Source organism: Dichotomopilus funicola, assembly GCF_033296635.1.
Source record: "Dichotomopilus funicola strain CBS 141.50 unplaced genomic scaffold C8A04scaffold_8, whole genome shotgun sequence".
Taxonomy (NCBI): Eukaryota; Fungi; Ascomycota; class Sordariomycetes; order Sordariales; family Chaetomiaceae; genus Dichotomopilus; species Dichotomopilus funicola.
The window spans coordinates 472,879-499,214 of NW_026944029.1; the positions used below are offsets into that span (position 1 = coordinate 472,879).

Sequence of the window (26,336 nt, forward strand, 5' to 3'; positions counted from 1 at the left end):
CAAGGCAGAGAAAAAGGAAGAAGACGAAAGAGACAGCCACAAGCCCAGCCCAGCTCAGCTCACCTCGCTCTGCTTTTCATTACCACTAAAACTCGCGATAGGAGAGATCAACACCACACAACAAACAGACAAAGGAGGCGCTACTCCGCCTCATGGGGTTTCCCACGTTCTGTCCATCTGTCAGTCTGTCCGGTCCGTCCATCGCTATCTTCATGCCCGACGGGCGGGAACAGCAGCCTGGACCATAGCCATAGGGATGGCACCTAAAACCCACCAAAATCAGTAACCAACTCTAAACAAGGGAGAGTATAAGAGGGAGAACATACCGCCAGCCCCACCAAAACTATCCCGTCCCTGCATCGCCTGATTCGGAAACCCCCCAAAACTGCACTGCACAGCACACAAGCACGACCCATCAGCAGCGATCTGGCCCGATCCCATCGCCACACCGGCAGTGCTCGCAGCCCCCGCCGCGCCGGTACCCGTCGCGATACCAGGCGGCGTCACCAAGCCCGTTGCGGTCGCACCCGCACCGCCAGCACCCGCGGTGGCGGTGTCGACTGCGGAAGCGGAAGCGGAAGCGCTGGCATTGGCACCACCGGCTCCGGCTCCGGCGTTACCGCCGTTGCCGGTGATGGCGCCGCCGGAGCCTTGGCCGGCTTGTTGGATGGCCATGGCTTGGAATTGGGCGTGGGTTTTGGCGGCGGTCGGGTTGATGGATAGGACCATGCCCTTGCCGCAGTGGCCGGCTTGACGGCAGTAGAACCCTGTAGGTAAGAAATAAGGGTTAGAATTTCTGATGGGTTAGATTTATAGAGGGAAGGGGGGAGGACATACACAGCGGGGTATCAACCATGATCTGCATAGCGACCTGCGGCGGGGGGTTGACAGTATTGTTCGCATTGGCCTGGAACCCAGAGTCCATACCACCAGCGAGAGCCGCACACGGCTTATCAAACGCCGACTGCGTAGCAGTGTGGTTCTGGCTGAGGAAAGTGAAGATAACGGTATCACCAATCGCCGCGGTCAACTGCTGCGGGTTGAAAGACAGACCCTGCGGCCCACCGACCGTGACGCTGTGCGTGGCACCGCCCGCACCGCCCGCCGTGGCCGTGGCGCCGCCGGCTACGGTGGTGGTCGCAGCGCCCGCGGCATCGCTTGTTGCGACGGCTGGCGGGGCCGTGGCGGCTGCGTCTCCGCCCGCGCCGCCGGCGTTCACGGTCTGGGTGACGGTGACGGTGGAGGCCGCGTTGATGACGGTGGTTGCGGCGCCGCCACCGATGTTGACCCAGAGGAAGTTGATGGAGGTGCCGGAACCGCGGTTCACGCCGATGAGGCGGGCTAGCTCGGCGAGCTGCGCTTCGGAGGCCTGGACGCTGTTCTTACCTCCTTGGCCACCACCGCCGTTACCGTTACCGCGGCCATTGCCGTCGCCGCCTTCACCACCACCGCCAGGACCACCACCACCGGATAGATGGCTGTTTCGGCGGACTGGATAGACGTTGTGGACCGCCTTGCCCAGCACGAAGGGCGCCATGCCCAGCACTGCTGCTGCTGCTGTGATGAACTTCATTGTGTCGTCTCTGCGTTGTGTCTCTCTCTGTCTATTCCTTTTCTCGTTTTCTCCGTCGTTTTCGTCGTTGTTTTAGTGTTTAATGTCGTTCCTCGTTCGAACCTCTCTACTAGGGAGGGGGTGTATGATGACGATGTTGTGTTGTGAAAATAAAGCGAGTCCCTGCTCGTGTCGAAGCGAAAATAGTGGCGAGGAAGAAGATAAGAAGGAAAAAGAACGGATCAACCAAAATGAGCGAAAACACACACGTATACACACACGCAGGAAGAAAAAGGAGGTGGGTGAGAGAGAAAGAAGAGAGAGGAAACAAGACGTCTTGGAGAAAGGCCACCTGGGGGGGCCGTGTAGGGCTTATATCGCAGCATGATGATCTTCGTACACGGCCGTCCTAGGCTGTGAGTTCGACGAAGATCCCGGTGCGCGAGGAGGGGGGTGAGGATGGCTCGAAACACTTGGGAAGGCATCACCGTGGTAATGGTCGTCCCCTTACACGCCCCCTCTAAGCCCATCTCTCCTTGCGATCCCGTCTCAAAAAATCTCAAGAAACCACACAACCTAGTCGAAGGGCGCCTATCCACCTTGCCCAGCGCCCGGGAGTACTCGAGTTGTCTATGCCGTGGTGGCTATACCACTACCATTTTCGCAGGGAGGCGACGACCGGCCCAGACCGAGGGGGTATAGACAGGAGGTTGTTCTGTGACACAGGCGTCTCAGAATGGTGTTTGGCATCGCGCCAAGCCCGACGTGCACAGACGGGACGAGATGGGACGAAGGAGCCGAAAACAGGGGTTCGTTACCCCAGACCCGGGCCCGGCGGCGCACTTACACACGCCATTCCGTTGTCGTGCTGTCGTGCTGTCGTGCTGTCGAAGAAAAAAAGAGAGCGAGGCGATTCGCCTTCCCTTGGATGCTCGACGTGCCCAGAAAACGGGTTTCGGGGCCAAGACTTCAAAAGCGCCAGCCGCTAACTCTACTTCATACGAAGTATGTCATCTTACTCCATTAGCCCGTTTGATGTTTTGGGCGGCAACATCATCTTCGCTTCTGGGGCTCCGCAGAAACGCAAGCGGCCGATATTCTCGGCCAGGTCACCGCGCTTAAGCACGACATAATTAGATAATCCCAGTGCCCAGCTAGGCCTTCTCAAACGGCCACTTCGCGAAATAGAAATAGACTACAAGAGTAGGCCGGAGAAAACGGCAGCCGCCCGGGATGTTGAATAACCATTCTTGTGGCCCGCAACGGCGGCCCCCACTAACTCGTTTCGGGTTCTTCTTGTGTTTCTTCGCACGGGGCAAGTTGCTTGACTCGACGAGCAGCATCATCCTTCTTTTAGAGTGAGGAAACGCAGGGAAATGCAGGGGAAGTTGTGGCGGTATCCGTCTTGGTTGCCTCCCGAGGCCAGTGCAACAGGTCCAACTTTGCTTTCCATCTCCATTGATGTCGGGTTGAGGTTAAGTGAAGTCAACTTAACGATTTGGCTTCCTGGCTTGAGGGCTGCGGGCCTGGATTAGAGTGCCGCAGCGGCCCACTCGGGCGACGGGAGCCTCGATTCCTTCACCCGCATGGCTGGACTTCCGGCCGGAGGTGTATCTTGGCAGCCTGGGCAATGAGAATGAGACTGAAGATGAAAACTGTACTTCGTAAATGAAGACAGAAAAATGATGAAAATCCCGGTCAATCCATCATCCCATCCCTCTACCGTGCTTGGCGACGAAACCTCGATGGCCCGGAAGAGGCAGCCCACGAATACTTCGTACGTAAAGACGCAAAGACGCAAACGCAAGAGGGTTCAATCGACGCCTTAACGTAACGTTCGTTAGCATCCGTTAAGGCGTGTTTGAAACGAAGCACCGGCGGCTTCAAAAAGCCCAGGCTAGGTCCTCATCGCTCGGTGGCTATGCCAACTACGTCGGGTGTGTCTGCTCAGCGCATAGGTAGCAGCGAACAACACCGGACATGCTGCTCTTCCGGGACGTTTGCGTGGCCCGGGTCTGCCGGAATCTGCTATCCGTCTGCGGCGGGATGCCACGGGGCCTGGGGTGAGTGGGGTGTGGCCTGATTGATTGATGGGATGGCAGGCAAGCGAAAAGGAAACGAAAAAGTGAAAAAGTGAAAAGTCGAAGGGGTCGGTGGCTTGCGCGGTTGTTCCATGATACCGAGGGCAGTGGTGCTCAGACGTGGAACTTGCGGGAGCCGTGTGCAAGAGTCAGGGTTTTGGAACATGAGTCGTCGCAGGCGAACTTTTTTGGCGTCGATCAGGGTTTGGCCACAGGGCGTTGTGGCCCCGGCGCTTCAGGGTTAACGGGGCTCGCGGGGGTCTCCAGGGTTATCCCATTGAGGCGTTTGGCGCCAAGTCTCGAATTTTCAGCCTCGAACTTGTCGACCCACTCACTCACCTTTCTCGCTTGCTTTTGGACCGTTTCACATATCACGACTTGAACCTTCGATGGGTCTTGAATGTCAAGGAATCCTCATTTTGAACGGAGCAACTATGGAAGGGGGTAAGTTCCTCAGCTCAAAAAACGGCCGTGCTGATGTTTCTTGTTCAACGAACCCGTCGATGTCGCCATTTGACACTGATCGGTCAAACAAATCAATAATCTTTCCGCTCGCCCTTTGCCTGTTGATTCCCCTGCTGCTTGCCTTCAAAAAGCCCGGTATAATATCCTAAAACGGTCAGTAAAAGGGACATGACTCTAGCAAGCTAACCAAATAAAACACAACCTACCCGCGTAATACCACGACATCAGCAGCTTCTTCAGTTCTTCATCTTGTACTATACCGCAAGTTAGCACAATATTGGACACCGTCAGTCTCAAACATGAAAACCCACTGTTTCCTAGAAGCATCTGTGGCCCTGACATTGGCGCAGACGCTCCAGCCTGCACCTCGTTTGCCTACAAAGATTCGCCTGTCAGTCACGAACAGAAACATCCCAGGGGTTCCGCTCAGTCAAAAAAAGAGTCAACGAGAGGGAAAGGCGTTTCACGCCAAGCCTCGACCGATCTTCGAGGATTCCCACAACCATCCGTCCGTCCCGTTGCCCGCACGTCAAAACTGCAGATGGATGGGCAGACAGCCACAGACATGCGTTGCGCTAGACGCAAAGGTAGGGTAGCAAGGTGAAAGAACTTGCCTTCGTTTCACCCCCGGAGCCTTGGACATCCGAAATTACTGGGTGCGATGTTTCGTCGCTCGAGCCTGTGAGCATCGTCTCGTCGAGCTCGCCCTCTTCTTCCTCCTCCTCCTCTTGCCCCTCGCCTACCGTCTTGCCGTCTGTTTCAGGCTTGGCATTGACTCTGTGCGTAAAGATGGATTAGTGTGAGGATCGTACGATTTGCTCAAACTCCTCCCTGTTATTTTCGAGTTTCCATTTTTGTTGGCGTTTGCCATTCTCCGCTATCTCGTCTTCTTCCTGTTTCCATCACTCCATATCTTTCGGGCCCAGGAATGACACATAAATGGCGGAGGAACTTTACCTTTGGGCTCCATCATCCGGGATATCGTCGACGGTCCCACCTTTGGCGTGGATACTATGATATTTCTGGGAGACCGAACGTCAGATCTGTTGCAACCCTCCTATCGCGTCACCGCCCGTGGGACTGCTGGAGGGACACGCGTGCCGCGATCATAGCCATAGGCGTACCTTGTACTCTTCCAGTGCCTGGTTCCAGGAGTTGATGAGAGCGGAATCGTCCCATATTTCTTCGTGGGTTGCTGCAGTCTCGGAATCCATTTTGGAGGAGTGTGATGTTGTCGAGTTGAAGATTTTTAGATGCGATCGCTCGCTCGCTCATTTTGGGAGCTCATTCCCCGGCCTCCGCTCATTTTACAACAACTTCAAACTTGGCACCCAATCTACATCGACAAACTAACAAATACTCAATATTAACTTTACACTAGGTTCGCCTGCTGAAATCAATTTTTCAGTGACTAGCACACACTTTCATCTCTTTGACTATCCTACCATTCAACCCCGATCAGCAGAACTTGCGATTAGGTGTATCTTCACCCTTTACAGGTCCACCACATCGACTAGTACAACACAGTCTTTATCAAGATACACGGGAGTGAAATTATTGTCTTTTGCAAATCAGGAAAGCCGACAAGTCCTACACGTGTAAAGCTAAGTTAATGTCAATGGACAAACTCCTAAACACTCAACAACAAACAACGAAGCCAAGAGACAAGTGCAGGTCAACAAAAGAATCCCTGAAGACTCAACCACACCAATTCAACCATGTCTCTCTCACTGCCACACTCCCACGCTGCTTCATTCCTCCAGCTGGTCACGAGACCGTTCCTGCCCACGCACCGAGTCTCGGAATCCCGACTTGTCACACTCGCTACCGATAAAGGAGATCAGAATCACCCCGGTGTGGCGTGGCGGTCGCGAATTCCCCATGCACAAGAACCGCATTCGGAGATTCCGTCAAGGGAAATCTCGAATGCAAATCGTGAAATGTCTTGGGCGGTGTCCATCGACTTTTTTTCCATCAACCCCAGTGCCCCTCCATAATCGCTCTTCAGCACCTCGACTTCCCCGCAGTGGCCCCCAACTTTCCCCCCAAACCCCCCTAACCCCGCACACACCCGCCGTCCACGCAAGGACCGCTGCGGCAGAGCTCTGGGAAATCTCCAACGAAAAATCGAGAAATAAAAACCTTCCCCACTCAACCATCAGCACAAACCTTGAGATCTTCCCAAGACCGGAGCGACGATCCAGGCACTTCGCGGCACAGTGGGCACCCGTTCTGGACCCTGCGGATGAAAAGTCTTGCATGTCACGCGGACACCAACGTCCCTTTCAAGCCTCTCATCGCCCCCATCGAGCCCATCCCCAAGGATCTCTGGGATGTCAGACCCGCAAAAAAAAGCTGCCCATCGCTGCGGACTCTGCAGCTGTCTTCCCGGCCTGCCGGCCTCCCCGCCGCGCCGCTGCAGCAGCCGAAAGCTTCCAAGAGGCGCGCTGCAACCTCTTCACGCTCCCAGGCTCCCACCGATAGGGTAGTCCGGAGCTGTTTTGGCAGTTCGGTGTTGATCCTTTGTGCTGATCCCGAGAGCCAGAACCTTTTTTTTTCTCGGTATCCCGCGCTGCTGGGTTGTGTTGTTGTGTGTGTTACACTGTTAGCTCGTTCTCGACCCGGCCATCCCCCCTGTAAGTGTTTGGAATAGCCGTCTACACACACCACCATGTCCGACCATCGTGCGTGTTCGTGTCGTGGTCTGTGACAGGACCTACGGATATGCAATCCCTCGTTCCCCCTACCCTGTCTTCTGAGGTTAGTCGAGTTAGTGTCCCAGATACACATCCCCGGTGAGAGGAGAAAGACTGGAGCATGTTGGAGAATGGATGATGAAGCCCAGTGGGGAATTACCTGTCGCTCTTCCGTTTCTTGCCCCAATCGCCTATCCACGCCCATCCACCCACTCCATGGTTGAGGTCATGGACGTGGCTTTGTTGGTGTGTAGGAATGGGAGGTGAGTCTTGTACCCCCAAGTCACGAAGTACTGGGGTGGCTTGGAGGGGGGGAAGGGGGGGAGCTTGGGAGATATGAAAGAGCTGGCTCCTTCCCCCGATTCTAGGAGCTCATCCGTCTGAACATTCACCTCTTTAATCACTCTTCTTGGTCCTCCTACCTCTTGCCTTTTGGCTTGACCTAACGATAATAATAAATAATTATTCAAACACAATCCTAACTCTTTCCTTTTTCACCCCCGTGATCCGGAACCATCCATCACACAACCCTCGCAACGCCGAGAACCACAACCACCAACGGCGGCAAATCAGACCCGCGTCAGTGCAGGGAAAATAAAATGTAAGTCGGATGGCGGATAATTCAGACCAATTGATCTATTGGCCACTTTCAAAGCTACCGATGGCTAACCTGTTCTCCATTCTAGGGCGTCTCCTCAGGTTAGTCGCGACGCCGATTTCCCGGTCTGGAACTCCTAGGAGGATACCACTGAGCATTGGCACTAACATAGCGGAACATCCAGGACCACCACTTTATCGGCATCGACGTCGGCACGGGCTCAGCCCGCGCTTGTGTCATAGATGCGACCGGCGAGATCAAGGGACAAGAACTCAAAGAAATCAAGCTCTGGCAGCCAGCCAGTGGCTACAGCGGCTCTCACTATGTAAGCGATCGTTGGATTTTCCATTCGTTAATGACCCCCATTTACTAACACACTCCACAGGAGCAATCGACCACAGATATCTGGAACGCCATCGCCTACTGCGTGCGCTCCTCTCTCGCCAAGTCGGGCGTCGACAAGAACACCGTCCGCGGTATCGGCTTCGATGCGACCTGCTCCTTGGCCGTCTTCACCCACGATACCGATGAGCCCGTCGCCGTGACCGGCCCGAACTTTGACAATGCTGATGGCAACGACCGCAACGTGATTCTCTGGCTCGACCACCGCCCGGGGGCCGAGACTGAGCTGATCAACAGCACCAAACACAACTTGCTGCGCTACCTCGGCGGCAAGATGAACATTGAGATGGAGATGCCCAAGGTGTTGTGGCTCAAGAACAACATGCCCCCCGAGCTGTTTGCCCGCTGCAAGTTCTATGACTTGGCTGATGCCTTGACCCATCTCGCTACTGGCGGCGAGACCCGAAGCTTCTGTAGCACTGTGTGCAAGCAAGGGTATGTGCCTGTCGGTGTGGATGGCAGTGTCAAGGGTTGGCAGGAGGATTTCTACCAGGCCATTGGCCTGGGCGAACTTGCGGAGGATGGTTTCCGCCGGATTGGTGGTGTCAATGGCGTGGTATGCATTCCCCCGCTTGTGACTACGTACCTGACTTGCTCTGAATGGGAGGCTGACCGAGGATGATTACTAGAACGGTGACTTCTTCAGCGCTGGCGAGCGGATCGGCGGCTTGTGCGAGAAGGCTGCCAAGGACTTTGGTCTCCCCGTCGGTGTGGCCATCGGCAGTGGTGTCATCGACGCGTACGCGGGCTGGATCGGAACAGTTGGTGCTAAGGTCAAGCTGGATCCCGACTGCCTCGACGACTCCGTCGCGCACAACGATGTCTCGCAAGCTTTCACCCGTCTGGCGTCTGTGGCTGGCACCTCGACGTGCCATTTGGCCATGTCCCGCGACCCCGTTTTTGTGCCGGGCGTCTGGGGCCCTTACCGCGACGTGCTCACGCCCGGCTTCTGGATGGCCGAGGGCGGTCAGTCAGCCACTGGCGAGCTGATGAAGCACATGCTCGAGACTCACGCCGCCTTTGACGATACTACCAAGGAGGCCGCCGCCGCGGGCCAGAGCATCTACGAATACCTCAACCACCACCTGCGCCACCTGGCTGACCAGTCCAACGCGCCCTCGATCTCGTACCTCGTTCGCCACTACTTCTTCTACGGCGACCTGTGGGGCAACCGCTCGCCGATCGCCGACCCCAATATGCGCGGCGCCATCATCGGCATGAGCTCCGACAAGAGCAAGGACGGCATGGCCCTGCTGTACTATTCCACCATGGAATTCATCGCTCTGCAGACCCGCCAGATCGTCGAGACCATGAACGCGTCGGGCCACACCATCAAGAGCATCTTCATGTCAGGCAGCCAGTGCCAGAACGAGATCCTCATGGACCTGATCGCCACCGCCTGCGGCATGCCGGTGCTGATTCCACGCTATGTCAACGCCGCTGTCGTCCACGGCGCTGCCATGCTGGGTGCCAAGGCTGCCTCTGCCGATAAGACCGGCAAGACGGAGCCGCTGTGGAACATCATGGACCGCATGAGCAAGCCCGGCAAGGTCGTCTGGTGCCGCAACGACCCAGCTGAGAAGAAGCTCCTGGATGCCAAGTACGAGGTGTTCCTCGACCAGGCTCGCACTCAGCAAGAGTACCGCAAGAAGATCGATGAGGCCCTCAAGGGCTCCACCCTCGAGGTCGAGGTTAATGGCCACGTCAACGGGACTGCTAACGGCACTGTTAATGGCCATGGCAATGGCGCTTCCGCTTGAACCTGAGCCTAGTCTTCCTCCATTTGCCTGATTTTGCGCTGGATCGGATGCAGGCTTGCTATCTATCTCAATCTCTATCTACCTTCTTCTGGGGCCCGGATAGGGAACGGGAAGGTACGGGGAAGGAAAAATACACGATGGGATTAGAATTTTCGGGATCGGATTCTTTTTTTCGGGTTGTGGAAAGCGATGTTGCTTGGTCGGCGGGGAATGAATGCCTGGCGTTGCGGTGATTTTTCGATGACATGGACGGACGGTGTTCATTTTCAAATGGGTTTTAGAGAGGCTTCCTTTAGCAGAGGGATGGCTAGACTTGGTAATAGCCGAACTGATTTTTTCGAACTGCATCGCTATGCCTCTCCGTGACTTGTGAGTTGTGGTGCTGTTTCTACAATGTTCAACGCTTTGAGGTTACCTAGGTAGAGTCGATTGATGAAAGTTGTGGATTGCTTTGTCCGGTGTTGAAAGCGCGGGTTGAAATTGGCGGGTCAACCACGGGAGTCTGCTAGCTGCCTGGGTGGTCCAAGCTCCTTACCAAAAGTCTCTCGGCTTTTTTCACTGGCCCCAGCCCCTGTAGCCGCCCCACCCAACGCCATGCAGGCGCGTCCAAAGCATTTTTGGGTTGCAGAAAGGTCGTGCAGCATCAACAATTCGCAAACACAACAAGCGGCCTCAGCGACTTCCGACTTTCCCTCGCCGGCCTTCGTTTTCCGCGACCCCGTGGCCCTGCGCGCATTTTATATTGCGCGTTTGAGCTGCTATTTCCGGCCGACTTCGAAAACACCGAGAAAAAAAAACCAGGGAAGAAGGTGGGGAGACAAACGGGGAGAAACAAGAAAAAAAACGACGAACCAGACAGGAAAGAAGGACGACTGACTGCCCATCATGTTCATGGGCAGAGGTACGCCGGCAACGGCCAATTCGACCGGGTTTCTAGGCTCCCTGGGCCCGAACCAGAGCCAGGGCCAAAGCACAACTCCCGCCGCTGGGAACAGCATCTTCGGCTCGACGACGAACAGCAACTCCCTCTTTGGAAACAGCGCGGCATCCACCGCTGGGGCAGCCACCCCGACACAGGCGAGGCCGTCCGGGCTCGGAGGATTTGGCTCGACGTCCCTGTTCGGCGCCTCGACCACGACCCCGCAGGGCTCGCTTTTCGGCGGCAACCAGTCGACTGCCACGCCGACAGCCCAGCCTGCTGCTGGCACCGCCGCTGCTGCTCCCGGGAATAGTTTGTTTGGAAGCACGTTGGGGTTGAGCGGTACCACCGCGACGACCAGCCAGACTGCCCCTGCCGGGGGAAGTCTTTTCTCCTCTGCTGCTCCTGCGGGTGGGCTGAGTCTTGGTCTGGGAGGCGGCTTCTCAACTACCCCGGCCGGTTCGATAAACCCGCAACAGCAGCAGCAGCAACAACAACAACAGCAGCAGCCGCAGCAGCAGACCTTATTGCAGTCGCAGCAGCCGCAGCAGCAAGGCCCGCCGTCTGCGCTTCCGACTGGCGCGCTGTTTGACAGCCTCCTCGCCAAGAACAAGAAACAAGCCGAGGGCGAGACGGCGCTGGGCGAGCTGCCAGCGCTTCAGCTCGGGCTGGGGGACCTCCGTCAGCGGCTTAGGCAGCTTGGCCCCACGCACGACAAGCCCGTGGAACATGGCAAGGCACACTATTTTCTCGCGGCGTCGGGCGTTGACCCCGGTGCGGCGGTTCGTGATCTCGGCGCGTTCGGGCTCCAGGCCAAGGAACGCGGAGCCGGTGGTCAGGGGAACGGCGGGTATGGGACTGGCTTGGGCGAGCTGGATGTCGACACGTATTTGTCGAACTTGCAAACTAAGACGACGCTGAGCATGATTGCGGATGGGCTGGACCGGTCGGTCCGGGACTTTGACGCGTTTCTGGAGGATAATGTGACGATGGAATGGGATGCGAAGCGTCAGAGGATTTACGAGCATTTTGGAATCAAGCCGAGGGAGGATCTGGCTGCGGGCGGTGGTGGCTCACAGCAGCCGGCTGGGCGCGCGTCGACGCCTCTGAAGGACGGCCAGGGCACGTTTGGGCGATCTCGACGCAAGGCAAGCCAGGCGGCTGGTGGGGAGCGGGCGTCACAGCGGGCGAGTGTGCTGGGCCGGTCGGCGATGCAGCGCTCGGTTATTGGAACGCCGAGCAGGATCGGGTCGCATGCGTCTGAATTTACGGATGTGGCGCCACGCAAGGACGGTGCGAACGGGGCGGCCGGATCGCTGGATGATCGGTTCTTGCGGGAGAAGCAGGGCAAGCTAGCCGAGAAGATGCACGAGTTCAACAACGCTCGGCAGCAAGGCACGCCCATCTACATCTGCCGTGACCTGGCCGACTTGGAGTCCAAGTCGGGCGACCCGCATGCCCCGCATGTTGTGGAGGCATACCGGGCAATGATGGAGATTGTGGGTGAGTACCCCGAGGCCGAGGAGACGCCCAAGGCGCGGCAGTTTGCGAAATCGTACCTGGATCCGAACCCGCAATCGGCCGACGCGGTGAAAATGCGGAAGCAGATCCTCAACGGCGCGACGGCGTTCCTAGAGAAGCAGTTCTGGCACGAGGTCAACACGCAGATCGCCAAGTACCCGCAGGACGCCAACCTCGGCGGGCTGCCCGATGTGATCAGCAAGACCAAGGCGTACGTGCGGCTGAAGTTTGCGCGCAAGACGCTCATGTCGGACAATGTCGACCTGCAGCAGGCCAACGGCGAGTACATCTGGGCGATTGTGTTCTTCTTGCTGCGGTCTGGGTTTGTGCACGAGGCCGCGCAGTACGTCAACGACAACCAGGGCCACTTCCGGACGATCGACCGCACGTTCTCCGGGTACATCAACAGCTACGCGTCGAGCGAGGAGCGGCGGCTCAAGCGGCAGATGCAGGACCGGTGCACGAGCGAGTACAACCAGCGCATCCGCAACGCGCCCGAGGGCTCGATCGACCCGTTCCGCATGGCCTGCTACAAGATCATCGGCCGGTGCGACCTGACCAACCGCAGCCTGGAGGGCCTGCAGACGGACGTGAACGACTGGGTGTGGCTGCAGTTCACCCTGGCGCGCGAGACCGACCGGTCTGTCGAGCTGGCCGGCGAGTCGTACGGCCTGGCCGAGCTGCAGGCGAGCATCCGCGAGATCGGGCTCAAGCACTTCCCCAAGACCCCTGCCGAGGACGCTAATGGCAGCTTCGGCATGTTCTTCTACCTGCAGGTGCTGGCGGGGCTGTTCGAGCAGGCCATCGCGTACCTGTACGCCTTCTCGTACGTCGACGCGGTGCACTTTGCCGTCGCGCTGACCTACTACGGTCTGCTGCGGCCCACGCCCGCGATCGCAGAAGCCACTGGCACCAACGGCGGCAATGAGCTGCTGTCGCACAACACGCGCAACCAGCCGCAGATCAACTTTGGCCGCATGCTCGGCTACTACACGCGCGACTTCCGCGCGGCCAACGCAGCCGCCGCCGTTGACTACCTCGTGCTGATCTGCCTCAACGCCGACGAGGCCACGGGGGCCGCTTACCAACAACAGGCCGCCCTCTGCCACGAGGCGCTTCGCGAGCTGGTGCTCGAATCGCGCGAGTTCAGCCGGCTGATCGGCGACATCAAGCCCGACGGCCAGCGCATCCGTGGCGTGATCGAGCAGCGCGGCCCACTGATCGCCCTCGGCCACGAAGACGAGTTCATCCGCGCCATCACGGTGCAAGCCGCCAGCTTCGCCGAGGACAACGGCCGCACCACCGACGCCGTGCTGCTGTACCATCTCGCCGAGGACTACGACACCGTTGTGTCCATCGTCAGCCGCGCGCTGAGCGAGGCCGTCTCGCTGGAGATTGGCGAGGATCCCATGCGTCTGGTGCCCGTCAAGCCGCGCGTCGAGGGCGGTGCCGAGCCGGATGCGGCCCAGCGCGGGACCAGCTTGAGCTTGGCTGCGATCGATGACCCGGTTGAGTTGGCTCAGACGATGATGGGCATGTATGAGCGCGATAGCATGTTCCGGCAGCGGATCCGTGATCCTAACCGTCAGGCGTGCCGCGTGTTGTTGAGCATGAGCGCTATTAAGAAACTAGTTGAAGAGGGGCAGTGGCCGACGGCCTTTGATGTATGTCCTTCTCTTTCCCCCTTCACTATCTCATCCCTCTTCAACGTAGAGCAATACTAACCCAACAACAGGCCATCCGCGCCCTAGACATCCTCCCCCTCACCGCGAACGGCGACCCAACCCAAATCCGAAACTACGCCGCCCGCTTCCCGTCCTTCCCCCAGCCCGTGGCCATCAACGTGCCCAACCTGCTGCTGTGGACGGTGGTCTGCTGCACGCGTCAGCGCGAGCGCCTGCTGATGAGCCAGTTCACGAGCGGTAACCAGTCGACTGCGCGCCAGATGGTGGATGATTTGAAGCAGGTTAGTCTGGATTTGACGGCGTATACCAGCCAGTTGAGGTATCGGCTGCCGCCGCATTTGCATGAGGCGTTGGCAAGGGCTTCGGCTGATTAGGGGAATCGGCCGGAGGAGAGGAGAAAATGTGGAAGAGAGAGGGTTGGCTTTGTTTGGGTTTGTTTGTGGGGAGAACGGGGGCCGGGAGGACATGAGAGGAATGGGGAGGAAATGAGGGATGAGGAATGAAGGCAGTGTCGTTGTTGAAGTTGAGTAACGGTCATGTATGTATGGACTACCTCGCTCTGGCCAGTTCTGGCTGGTCGTTAATACCAAAGAGCCTGTGATATTAGTGTGGTGGTCTTTTTCTTTCGTTTACTGTTTACATATGTGTCTACTTGTCTACACCTGGGTGCATAATACTAGAGTCACACCAACCTACCCCCTCGATCCTTTCCTGGTAACTTTCGCCGTCATGCTTGATGTGACTCCCTTCTAGCCCTCACAATCGGCAAAGCTGGGTTTGGTGTTGTGACGAGTCGTTACCTCGGTTTCCTACGTTCCCGAGTCCGTGTTTGAAGCCGGATAGATCAATCGATGGGTAATGGAGTCGACCACAAACTTGGAGATAGCAGATACCCGCATTCACAATTGACGAGTCTGAAATTGAAATCCTTGAAACTAAAATCTGACATTGTGCTTGTGAGGAAGGAGAGACGGAGATGAGTTTAGGAAAGTGGGGCTTCCCTCCCAGCATGAAGCCAATCCCTGCCAAGACCACTCAGCTTCGAGCCACCCATGAGCCACCTTCCCACTGTGCGATTCCCGTTACGTGAAGCCGACTCGCGTCCGACGATGGCCTGACTCGGGCCGGCATGGGAGGACCGGCGCGCCTGAATCGTTGTCGCTCACAAAGTCCTCCCAGACCAGCAAATTTCCACCCGACTCCGCCTTTTCCGGCTTTCCAAACCGCTGCAGCACTGCACCACGCCCCAAGTTGATCCAACAAACTCGCAGGCTCCCGAACCAGGGTTTGGCTGGCCCATCCGCGCCCATCGCGCCACTGCCGAGCAAATCTTGGACGCATTCTCCCGCAGAATATTGATTATTGATCGATTTCGGTCGTGGTCCGGGTCCCCGACCGGCCGCTGTGCGAGGCAATTTCGACCCCATTTCCGTCCGTCCGTCCGCCAGTCAACGGCGGTCAGCCCTAGCCTAACGTTTAGTTGCCTACTGTGTACCCTAGGTAGCAGCAAAGCCTAACAGCCGAAGCAATGTCCCTGGCGGTCAACCCACCACCACCACCCAACACCACTACTTCTCCTCCCACCGACGCACCCAGCCGAGCCAACCTGGCCCAGCGGAGCTCCACCCCCCACGGTTACAGTGGTGCTGGGCGGAAGCGTGGCTTTGCCGGCCCCGTAGGGCAGGGCGAACAAGAAGAGGAAGACAAAGGAGCACGGCTAGATAGTGGTGGAGGTGACACAACAGCCACAGACAAAGACAAAGACACCCAGACCCCTGGTAGCCAACGGCCGAGTGTTGTACATGTAGACCCAAGCCTGTGTGCAGGTACAGGTACAGGTACAAGTCCAGGTGCAGGTACCGGTGCAACGGAACACGAATCACAGTCCGGTTCGCCAGACGACCATCAGCGGCATGACGACGATGACGAGCAGCACCAACACCAGCACCAGCACCAGCCCGGACAACAAGGTCAAGGTGATGGGGGTGATGATCAACAAGGGGCTGATACCCCAACTCCGGGGAGCGTCGATGCCGGGAACAGCTTCAAGAAACGCAAGACCACAAGGAGCTCCCGGGGCGTGGCCCACCTAACGCCGGAGCAGCTCGAACGGAAACGAGCCAACGGTGAGTGGGGACTTTGTCTTTCTTTCCCCTAGTTCCCCGTCTCGGCACGGATCCGGTCCGGTTCGGTTCGGTCCGGTCTAAAAGGGCCCGCTCGTTTGGAGTCCCGTTCTCCACCTGCCGGATCAGCCCCATTATCGCACTTGTTTCCGAGTACATAGTACACCACACGGTGCTTATTATCCCTGTGTTCGCAACGGAAACTAATCTCTGCTATGTTGTAGACCGCGAGGCCCAGCGTGCCATCCGCGAACGGCAGCGTCAGAAGACGGAACACTATGAGCGCGAGATCGCCCAACTCAAGGCCACCAAGCCGTACCAGGAGCTGCAGCATGCGGTCCGCCAGAAGGAGGCCGTCGAGGCCGAGCTGGCTGATGCGAAGCGGCGGATGGCTGCTGTCATGGCCATGATCCAACCCATCCTCGGTGCGGTTGATGGTACTCGTAGGTTTCTTATCCCTTGTTGCTGCTTTCTAGTTCAAGAAAACTAATACATGTATGTATGAAGCATCACCCGCTCAGCCACCACCATCACAATCACAGCCTGTCCGGAGCCAGCCTCCCAGAATCAATACCGCTGGCTCAACGCCCAACAGCGCTGCTTCCCCCGTCTCGGCCGGGCCACACAGCCGTTGGCAGAACAGCCTCTCACCGGCCACGACGACGACAACGACAGCCACTATCGCACCGCAACCGTCCCCGGAGATGGGCGTGTTTGACCAGCAACGCTACGACCTCGCCAACAACCTCAACTTTGACAGCTCCAGCCGGCTCGGGCTCGACTTTCTTGTCGACTCCAACACCAAGATCGCGCGGATCCAGGACGGCTTCGATGGCGCCCAGGACTCGCCGCGCTACCGCCATGTGCCTATGCAACACGACTGGACGGCCACCTCGTGCACGTTGCCGGGTATGCATGGTGGACCTCAGTCGGTACAACCGCCACCTCAGCAGCAGCACGAACCACAGGCCATGTACGGCCACGGGCCAACAGCCAACGGGCCTTACTTGCCGCCTGTGACATCTGCCATGCCTACTTCTTCATCCAGTACTGCACCTGCTCCGGTACTTTTGCCGATTCCCCATAGCTCCTCCTCCATCCCAACAGCGACGATGACAACGATGGCACCCATAGCGACAACAACAATGCCCCCCATAACAACGACAACGACAACAACAACAACAACCACCACAAACACCAATACCTCACCCCCCCTCTACACCCTCACCCCCCGCAACTGCCCCCCCACCTGCCCCCTCGACTCCATCCTCCTGGACTTCATGTCCGAGCGCCGCCAACGCGCCACCGAAGGCCTACCCCCCTCGGAAATCGTCGGCCCCCGCTACCCCTCCGTCTCCTCGCTCCTCAACCCGGCCATCTCCGTCTACTCCCACCCCCTCTCCAAAGTCTTCACCGACATCCTCGTCTGTTTCCCCAACCTCTCCACCCTCCCTGAGCGCGTCGCCGTCCTCTACGCCATGTTCCTCATCATGCGCTGGCGCGTCTCGCCCACCCGCGAAAACTACGACCGCTTACCCCCCTGGGCCCAACCCTCGCGCGTCCAGCTCGAATACCCGCATCCGGCATGGTACGATTACATACCGTTCCCCGCGCTGCGGGAGAAACTGGTGGCGGAGTATAGGGAGGGGGTGTGTTTGTTTGAGAACTTTTTTGTGTCGTTTTCGTCGACGCTGAATCTGAATTGGCCGTATGATGATGCGGTGGTGTTGTTGGCGAGCCCGGGGGGGGAGGAGTTGATGATTAATCCGGTTTTTGAGCAGCATTTGAAGAGGTTGGAGAATTGGACTGTCGGAGAGGCTTTTGAGAGGGCGTGGCCTGGGTTGGCGAGGTTGTGTAATTTGAAGAGGGGTTAATCTCCGGTGCATAGAGGGAGGGAGTGATGAGGGTAATGCGATGGGGGATTGATGTGATGGAGTATGTGGTGGGTGGATAAGGATGCTTATATGGCTGGGTTGGGTTAGATATTTAGATTGATATCTTTGTTAAGAGGGATGAGAGGCGTGTCAAAAGTAAGGGGGTTATGGGATAGGCGTGTGCTCATATGGGACGAGTACTTAATTATAGTTTCGAAGTTGAATGCAATTCAGCTATTACATCTTGATATACTGTACGTGTACATACGATCTAGCGTATCAAGCAAGTAAAGCGCAGATGGAAGCAGTTATTATCCCTGATGTAAAATCCCAGTCAACACCCCTAAAACACACCAACGCCAGTCTAACCCATCCGTTTTTGAATACCGTATTACCTTTTCCCATCCATATCCCACATTCCAGTCCCCCAACACCGATTATCTATCACTTTTATAACCCCCCCTAAAACGCCGTCCGACCGATCCCACAATCTCAACCGTACTTGTACAGTACAGTACAGTACAGTACAGTACAGTACAATCACGCCCAAAAAGAATATTTCCTCACCACTTCCCCTTCCCCGACAAACAAACTCGGATGCCGATCCCCCGACAGCGTTTGCCACATCAAACTCTGCACCACACTCGGCGCTCTAATCCCCGGTTCTAATCCTCCGTCTGCTCCTCCCCCTTCTCCTCCTTCTCCTCCTTGTCCTCCTTGCAGTCCTCCTTGCAGTCCTCCTTGCAGTCTTCCTTGTACACTTCCCCGTTGTTGTTGCCGCTGTTGTCCCCTTCCCCTTTCCCTTCCCCGTGATCTTGATCCTCCCGCGTCTTCCCACGCCTCCACAATCCCCGGCACCTCCAACCGCCCCCCATCCCTCACCGAAAACAACCCCACTCCATACCTCCCCCTCCTACTCCTCGGTATATCCTCCCTCGCACTGGGATACCAATTCGCCCACCAAGAGGTCATACCACCACCACCACCTCCTCCTCCTCCTCCTCCTCCTCCTCCTCCTGCTCCACCACCACCACCACTCTCACTCCTAAAGTTAACATTGAGAGAAGATAGTGTAGCCGCGGCTTCGGCTTCTTCTTGCCGGTGGAGGGGGATCGGTCGGGTCGGTGGTAAGAGGCCGTAGTCGTGGTCTTCGGCTGCGGCGATGATGGGGCCGCCGTAACCGGGGGTGGTGAGGATGTCGAGGCCGGTGTGGATGTGGGCTGTGTTGCGGTAGGTGGGGAAGGTGAGGATGGGACGGGTGGAGTTGGGGATTTGGGGGGGTGGGTTGGGGTCGGTTATAGTGGTGATGGTGGTGTTGTTGGTGTTGTTGGTGTTGTTTGTTGTGGGGGTGTTGGTTCGGTTGGTTTTGTACTTGGTGATTCTGTTGTGGTTTTTGTTGTTGCTGTGGGCTGTGTTAACCACCTCCGGCAGCTGCCTCGGCTGTTGCGCCCTCTCTCTCGCCTCCCTCTGCAAATACCGCACATCATACAACGCCATCGCCGACCGCGGCCCAGCCGCCAACACGCCGTACTCCCCAACAGACCGCACATGCGCCACACTGCTCACATGCTGAAACACCGTGCTCGTGTTCACATCCTCCCCTTCCCCGGCCAGCCACTCCAACGGCGGTACGCGTAGGTCCAGTAGACAAACATGCCCCGACCGCGTGCCAGCCAGCACGATCTCGGCCGGGTTCTGGTTCAGAAAATCGACCGAGAGCACGTCGCCTTGCCAGGGGGCTGCGCCCGCGTCGGACACGCCCTGGCGCTGGAGCTGGCGGATGCGTTTTTTGGTTGGGAGCGGCGGGGTGAGCCAGGTGAGGCGGTCGTTTTGGAATTGGAGGATGCCCGAGTCGGTGCTGGCGATGCAGGTTAGGCGCGAGGCCGGGCCGGCGGGTTGCAGGCAGTGGATGGTGCGGGCGAAGGTGTCGATGACACCGGCTTGTCTTACGTTGTTGAGGGTGCCCCAAGCTGTTGCGGGTGAGACTGAAGAATTAGTTAGATGGGCGGAAGCATATACGCGCAGAGTAGAGTAATAAGGTGGTGAGCAAAAGGCAGAGAGTGAGAGTGAGTGACTTACCGTCATGCAAAACCCACTCCGGTACCGACTGGCTCGACACTTGCGCTGCCGGGTTAAAGTGGCTGATACTGACGCTCCCCTGGTTCGTCAGACACGACATGAGCATCGTGCGAGACGGCTCATGGAACTTGATCGCCGTGATCCCCTTCATATCCCGCGAGACGGGTGTCGGCGTAAAGTCCACAGTCGGATGTCTCGACGCGGCATGGCGGAAGTTGATACTGCCATGCAACCCGTCAGTAAATCAGCCCCCTAGCAATCCAATCCAGCAGTTGAAAGCCAAGAAAAAAGGGAAAAAAAGGAAAAGAAAAGAAGAAAAAAAGAAAAAAAAGAAACTCACCAATCCTCCCCATCCCTCGGCACATACCCCGCGGTCAACAACCCCCCTCCCAGCGCGCCATAAACCACCCCCAACCCACTCCTAACCTCACTCCCCCCCACCCACAGCGCCGATACCTTCCCCCTCACATTCCCCCCCGGCCCGGTCCCCCCGGGCCCATTCCCCCACAACTCAACCCCGCCCTCATCAACGCATCCCCCCCATGATCCCCTCCATGATAAAAATCCCCCCTTCCCCCAGTCCCTCTTCCCCCGGCCCCGGCGGACACTAAACCCGCTTCGCGGTTGACTAAACCACCCATCAAAGGCGCCCTCATAACGGGGGCCCGGACGACCTGGTCTGTCTCCCTTTTCACTTGCTCGCGATGCCGGTCTTCTGCCTCTTGGGTGGCGATGGCTCGGCGTTTGACGTTTCGCTCGGACCAGGCTGCGCTGGGGGGTGCGGTACGGGAGGGTTCGATGCGGAAGTATTTCCGTTTTTGTGAGTCTACTCACATCATATAGCGTTAGGAGGGGCTAGAAAGGATAGGGGGGAGAGGGGGGGATGTTGGGGTTAGAGGGTGTTAGAGGGGGTATTGTTAAGTTTATGAGAAGGAGGGGGTGACGGACCGTAGTAGTAACCGGGGATTTCGCGGTCCATTTTGTCTTTCTCTGTCTGAGGAATGGATGAATAGGATACGGTGGTGAAATAGAGGTGGTGAAATAGAGGGTGTGAAATAGAGGGAGTGAATGTGAATTGATCGAGTTTGTGTTATATCGAGGAGTGAACTCAGGAATTCAAGATTGGGGTGAGAAATGGATGAGAGAAAGTGGGAGGTTCATCATATTTAACTGATATAATTCCGACTTCACTTCAAGTGAGTTGCTCTGTCAAAAAACTAGGGTGGGTCGACTTAAGGTTTTGAGTGGTAGTCGACGGGGTCCGAGCGACCTGCAGGTGCTGCGCATCCCACTGTAAACTCTATCTAAGGTACCGTGCCCGTTATCAGGACGGACTCACTCAACAAATGGATGACAAAAAACCGTAACCATTGAATTCTGATACTCAATTTATACAGTTCACTCTTAATTACTCCTCCCAAAATGGGAATTACACAGTTGAAGCCAAAACCAACAGCTAGTAACAAAAATCGGGAAGCTTAATCGGCGAACTGGCACTCCAAACCCGCGTCAGTACATAGATAGCAGTGACCTCACGCATGGCTCATATAAATTTGCGTCACGCAACGCGCGTCAATGCCGGCCGACTTATCAAACTAGAACCGGGAATGCGAACAAGCCCGTCTCCTATGCAGGATCGGGGATGACAGGCAAAATACAGCGTGGAGACCAAACCGGAAAACACTGAATCGACAGCAACCTAACACACACCACCTCCGGCATATCAAAAACACCACATGAGGAACGCAGCCATGAGGAACGCAGTCCCAGCACATCAAAGCAAAGTCACCAACGTCGGGGATCAAAGGATGTTTTACTCTTTATTAGATTGTCTAAGGAAATCGGGTGATTCTAGCCCGTTGTACCAAAGTTCATGCAGAACTTGTTCAGAAAATAGAAAGAAAAATATCCCCTTTAGCATCGCCCCCAATGCCGCCACCAATCCTATTCCTTGCCCTATCCCTCCCAGCAACGACCGGGTATGTCTCTCTTATAAAAAAAAGTTGGCGTCCGGTGGAAAAGGGTCAAGGTAGGTAGGTTGTAAGGGACGAGCTGCGTATGTGTGCCGGGGGGGAAAGAGAGAAGTCGCATGGAACATCGTAGACAGGATGGTGGTATTGATTACTGGGAACTTAAATCCCCAAACCCTAACGCCCCAATTACATGCAACCTTCCTCCCTCCCCCTTTCTCCCGCAACGACCGCTCTCTACTGGGACTTCTCGTGCTGGGTCGACACACGCTGGAGGGACACGACAAAGTCCTCGAGCGACCGCTGCTTCTGGCTGCCCTTGGGAGACTTGCCGTGCATCAGGTTGTCGAAGCCAACGCTGTCCTGGAGCATGTAGTAAATACCGCCCATGACGCAGAAGATACCGAACGAGAAGATCCAGATACGGACAACCGCCACGATCGAGGTCTGGCCGTTCTCGAACCAACCGAAGATGGTGAAGAGCGTGGCAATGACGTCGACAATGAAGACCGCACCAGCCAGCTGCCACGAGGGAAGCGAGGACCAGAAGGGGCCGTTGGCACTGTGAAAGTATTAGTATTCATATGTTGGTAAAGAACATGGATTTGAGACTGAAAAAAAACATGAAAAAAACATACCGAGTGATAAAGATCAGCCAGTTCTCAGTGAGCGAGATCTGGAGGAACACAACCTCGTCGAGGTTACCAAAGTTCTGGACGATACCGCCGTTGGGGCCGTGAGCGTACATAGTGGTCACGGTAATCCAGGTGCCGACAGCGAGGACGATACCGAGGAGCACCGACATACCCCAGAGCTTGGGCAGGTTCCACTTGACGGGCGTCTTGCTGTACGGGGCGTTGTCGTAGGCAATGGCCAGGGTAGCAACATCAGCGAAAATGGCGATGAAGACGACCAGGTTAATGTTCAAGCTGCGGTTCAGGATGGCGATCCAGAGACCCAGGTAGATCTCCAAGTGGATCGACAGAGCGATACGGTAGACGACGTAGGCGTACATGCGGTGGAAAATCTGGCGAGAAGTCTTGAGGGCGTCGATGATGGCACCAAGACCGGGGGCAAGGAAGACGATATCGGCGGCAGAGCGGGCGGCGTCAGAGGCACCCTCGACGGCAATACCAGTATCGGCCTTCTTGAGCGAGGGGGCATCGTTGACACCGTCACCAGTCATGGCAACGAGGTAGCCACGCTGCTGAAGAATCTCGACGACGTTGTACTTGTGCTGGGGGAACACCTCGGCGAAACCGTCGGCAGCCTCAACGAAATCGTACACCTCAGAGCCGGGCATGTCACCACCACCACCGAGACCAAGGCGCTCAGCGTTGTAGACGTTGGTGCCGAGACCGAGCTGGCGCGAAGTCTCACGAGCGATACCGACGGCGTCACCAGTAAGCATCTTGATGGACAGACCGAGAGACTTGGCTTCGTTGATGGTGCGGGCAGTGTCGTGACGGGGAGGGTCAGAGCAGGGCATGATGCCGAGAATCTCCCAGGAGCCCTCACCGCGCTTGCGGGCAACACCGAGCGAGCGGAAACCGCGGGTGGCGAACTCGGCAACCTTGTTCTTGTAGGCCTGGTCGACGTCCTCGGGGATGGGGTGGTCCTCCTCGACGGTCTTGAGAACGAAAAGCGGGGCACCCTTGACACAGACAATGCGCTCGCCCTGGGGGGACTCGACGACGGCGGTGACCTTCTTGGAGACGGGGTCGAAGGGGTGGAAGTCAAGAACCTTGTACTTGCTGAGGACACCCTTGGCGCGGGGGTAGTACTTGAGCGACTTGAGGAAAGCCTTGTCGATGGCGTCAATACCCTTCTTCTTGCGCGAGGCAGCCAGGCAGGCAGTGAGCATCAGGTCCTCGGGGTCGACACCAGCGACGGTGTAGGGCTCAGACAAAGAGAGCTTGTTCTTGGTGAGGGTACCGGTCTTGTCAGAGCACAGAATCTCGACACCAGCCAGAGACTCAATGGCGGAGAGCTTCTGGACGATGGCCTTCTTCTTGGCGAGGTAGGCAGCACCGACAGCCATGGTGGTGGTGACGACGGCGGGAAGACCGACGGGCACACCGACGATAGTGATGGCCAGGGTGAACTCGAGGATGGTGACAATGGGGTTGGAGCGGTAGAAGCTGGCAACCCAGACGACAAGGTTGGTGAGAATGACGAGGACCAGGAGAACGGTACCGATGCCGTTGAGCACCTCAGTGAAGTGACCAGTGCCGGCGCTGGCAGCGTTGACCAGGGCAGCGGCGCGACCGACGAAGGTGTTGTCACCAGTGGCAGTGACGACCAGGAAGGTCTCACCACGCTTGACACCAGACGAAGCATAGCACTGGTCGCCCTTGTGCTTGTCCACAGCGAGCGACTCACCAGTGATGGCGGACTGATCGACCTGGAGGAACGCATCATCGGTGACAATGCGACCGTCGGCGGGAATGATGGTGCCTTCCTCGACCTGGAGGATATCACCGGGAACAACCTCGGGGGCCTCAACCTCCTTCAGAGTACCGTCACGGAGAACAACAGCCTTGAGAGCGAGAGTCCTAGAGGGCGGAACGTTAGCGTCAATTGCCGTGTCAATTGAACGACCAGAATCAAACTTACTTCTTGAGCTCGTCGACGATAGAACCGGCCTGGTATTCCTGAATGAAACCGACCGCAGCGTTGAGAAGCAAAAGACCGCAGATAACACCGAAATCGACCCAGTCCTCAAGACCAGCGGCCACTGTAAAACATTTGTTAGCGACACCCCATTGATGCGCAAAAATCAATTGGCTGCTGCTGCACGCAGAATCTAAATCATCCTGCAGCCAACCACGGCGTGCCGGTCGCATGCAGAGTAGACCGTTAAGGCGGACCCGCAATGCGGCGTCGCGGCGCGCTGAGTGGGGGGAAAACGCGATGATGAGCAATAGAATTTATACGTACAGACAGCGGCAGCCTATGTGACGGACACGTTAGCATGAATGATCAGAGCGGGAAGTGGAGAAACTCGGGAATGTTTCGTTTCACGGCTGCGAGCCGACAAAACAAAGCAGAAGTAATCACCACATACCTCCATGACGAACTGAATGGGGCCGACGAAGAAACCAAGGAACTTGAGAAGCAGGTTCTCCTTCTCTTCCTTCATCTGGTTGAGACCATATTTGCGGCGGCGCTGGAGAACCTCCTCGGACGTGAGACCGACACGGGTGTCAGTCTGGAGCATGTCCTCGGGGACGACGCGACCACCACCCGGAGTGGCTTCCTCCTCCTCTTCGAACTGTAGAAGCCATTTGTTAGCGATGGATGCACACAAATCAATTGAATACGCGATGATGATATCCCGGTGACCGCGTCACAGCTCGCGAGCCCCAGCCAATGTACCGAGGAGCGAGTAGCGCGCGGCGCCAAAAATCGCCAATGGCACGATGCTTGATGGAAGCGATTGATGGGGTACCATAGAAGCCAATGATAGGCCAATTGACCGGAATCGGGTGGATGAATTGGGGAAAGTTGCGGTTTCTGGGAATTGGGGATTGAGCAAGGAAGCTTACCTGATCGTGACCATCGTGCGACTCGAGGTCATCAATGAGGGCATCAATGTCCTCATCCTCCTCCTCCTCCTCGGCACCACCCTTGGTGGGAGGAACCTCATGCTGGGGCGCCTTCTCGTCGAATTTGCCGCTCTCAATGTTGGTGGACAGCGCAGGAGCGCCGGCAGCTTGTTGTTCAGCCATTGACGCGGTGGTTTGCAGCAGATAAGCTCTGCGCGGGGCTAGGAATTGGTCGACGGGGTGAAGGTGGGCGCTCAGAACAGGGCGCGCGAGGAAATTAGGTGAATTGGTGGTTTGTTGTTTTGGGGGGGAGCTCGCGTCCGGGCGCGGATTACAAGGTATTTATGGGGGTGGTGGGTAAGGTTCCGGAGGATAAGCGCGAAGGAATTTTTTTCGGGCAATGACCTGCTGAATCGGGCCGCGTGCCAGGTGCAATCACCCCAGAGTTGAAGAGTGGAGTGGAGAGAGGAGAGGGCGGACTCGAGGAGAGAAGCGAGACCTCACGTCGAAGGGAGTTTTAAAAAGACCTCCGTGCCGTAAAAAGGAAAAGAAGAAGGGAAGGAGAGAATTCGGGGAGGAACAGGTGGGTGGTGGGAGTATTTCAACCTTTGTCTCTCACTCGTTGCGACCGCTCGCTGCACGAACCATGGCGAACCTTTTGGTTGTTCGGCCCACGCCCGACGGGAAAGCTGCTCTCTCAACTGGGTCTTCCGTCATCACAGAACCCTGTCCCTGCACCGAAAACGCTACCCTTCCTTCCTCTGCTCCACGGGCGCGCGGGATTGTTTCTCTTGGGGGTGGTGCTCGCGCTCCAAAGGCTGGCTTGGCCACTGGACGGGGGTACATCCTGGTTCCTCGCCGCCGCGCCGCTGTGCGTCGCGCATCTCCAGCCGTTACCGTGTACGACCTCCTTCACACAGTGTTGCAGGGGAGCTTCACACACAATAAACTCTGAGGTTTGGCTTCGAATGAGACGATTCTTTCTTCTCAATTCACACTGTGCGCGCCCGGAAATCTCAAGGATTAAAAACCCCAAGCATTTGGGGGCAGGCATGGAGGTCCC

The 26,336-nt window shown here is 57.0% G+C and overlaps 6 protein-coding genes across 6 annotated transcripts; 2 read left to right on the forward strand and 4 right to left on the reverse strand.

Annotated features, from left to right (window-relative positions):
- Positions 1-210: 210 nt before the first annotated feature.
- Positions 211-1,573, reverse strand: C8A04DRAFT_9788 (uncharacterized protein; the record flags this gene model as incomplete). The annotated part of the gene is made up of 5 exons (XM_062785628.1): positions 211-263; positions 327-426; positions 508-767; positions 838-1,386; positions 1,450-1,573. 5 exons carry the CDS (start codon positions 1,571-1,573, stop codon positions 211-213), a joined length of 1,086 nt encoding a protein of 361 aa, XP_062639895.1.
- A 2,596-nt stretch (positions 1,574-4,169) lies between these two features.
- On the reverse strand, positions 4,170-5,312 carry C8A04DRAFT_25752 (uncharacterized protein; the record flags this gene model as incomplete). Its single annotated transcript, XM_062779678.1, has 6 exons — positions 4,170-4,243; positions 4,305-4,352; positions 4,410-4,473; positions 4,752-4,875; positions 5,056-5,120; positions 5,223-5,312. The coding sequence occupies 6 exons, from the start codon at positions 5,310-5,312 to the stop codon at positions 4,170-4,172; spliced, it is 465 nt and encodes a 154-aa protein (XP_062639896.1).
- A 1,698-nt stretch (positions 5,313-7,010) lies between these two features.
- C8A04DRAFT_34978 (Nup93/Nic96-domain-containing protein) lies at positions 7,011-14,053 on the forward strand (the record flags this gene model as incomplete). The annotated part of the gene is made up of 7 exons (XM_062783004.1): positions 7,011-7,040; positions 7,577-7,717; positions 7,778-8,350; positions 8,424-9,485; positions 10,183-10,186; positions 10,492-13,658; positions 13,730-14,053. 7 exons carry the CDS (start codon positions 7,011-7,013, stop codon positions 14,051-14,053), a joined length of 5,301 nt encoding a protein of 1,766 aa, XP_062639897.1.
- A 1,154-nt stretch (positions 14,054-15,207) lies between these two features.
- C8A04DRAFT_25755 (AP-1-like transcription factor) lies at positions 15,208-17,676 on the forward strand (the record flags this gene model as incomplete). Its single annotated transcript, XM_062779679.1, has 4 exons — positions 15,208-15,477; positions 15,565-15,805; positions 16,027-16,245; positions 16,310-17,676. 4 exons carry the CDS (start codon positions 15,208-15,210, stop codon positions 17,674-17,676), a joined length of 2,097 nt encoding a protein of 698 aa, XP_062639898.1.
- A 540-nt stretch (positions 17,677-18,216) lies between these two features.
- Positions 18,217-20,734, reverse strand: C8A04DRAFT_9816 (WD repeat-containing protein 21; the record flags this gene model as incomplete). Its single annotated transcript, XM_062785639.1, has 7 exons — positions 18,217-18,341; positions 18,705-19,057; positions 19,154-19,621; positions 19,794-19,976; positions 20,096-20,218; positions 20,287-20,584; positions 20,704-20,734. 7 exons carry the CDS (start codon positions 20,732-20,734, stop codon positions 18,217-18,219), a joined length of 1,581 nt encoding a protein of 526 aa, XP_062639899.1.
- A 1,228-nt stretch (positions 20,735-21,962) lies between these two features.
- Positions 21,963-25,456, reverse strand: C8A04DRAFT_25757 (uncharacterized protein; the record flags this gene model as incomplete). Its single annotated transcript, XM_062779680.1, has 6 exons — positions 21,963-22,287; positions 22,364-24,280; positions 24,342-24,462; positions 24,666-24,678; positions 24,793-24,999; positions 25,274-25,456. 6 exons carry the CDS (start codon positions 25,454-25,456, stop codon positions 21,963-21,965), a joined length of 2,766 nt encoding a protein of 921 aa, XP_062639900.1.
- Between the last annotated feature and the right edge of the window lie 880 nt (positions 25,457-26,336).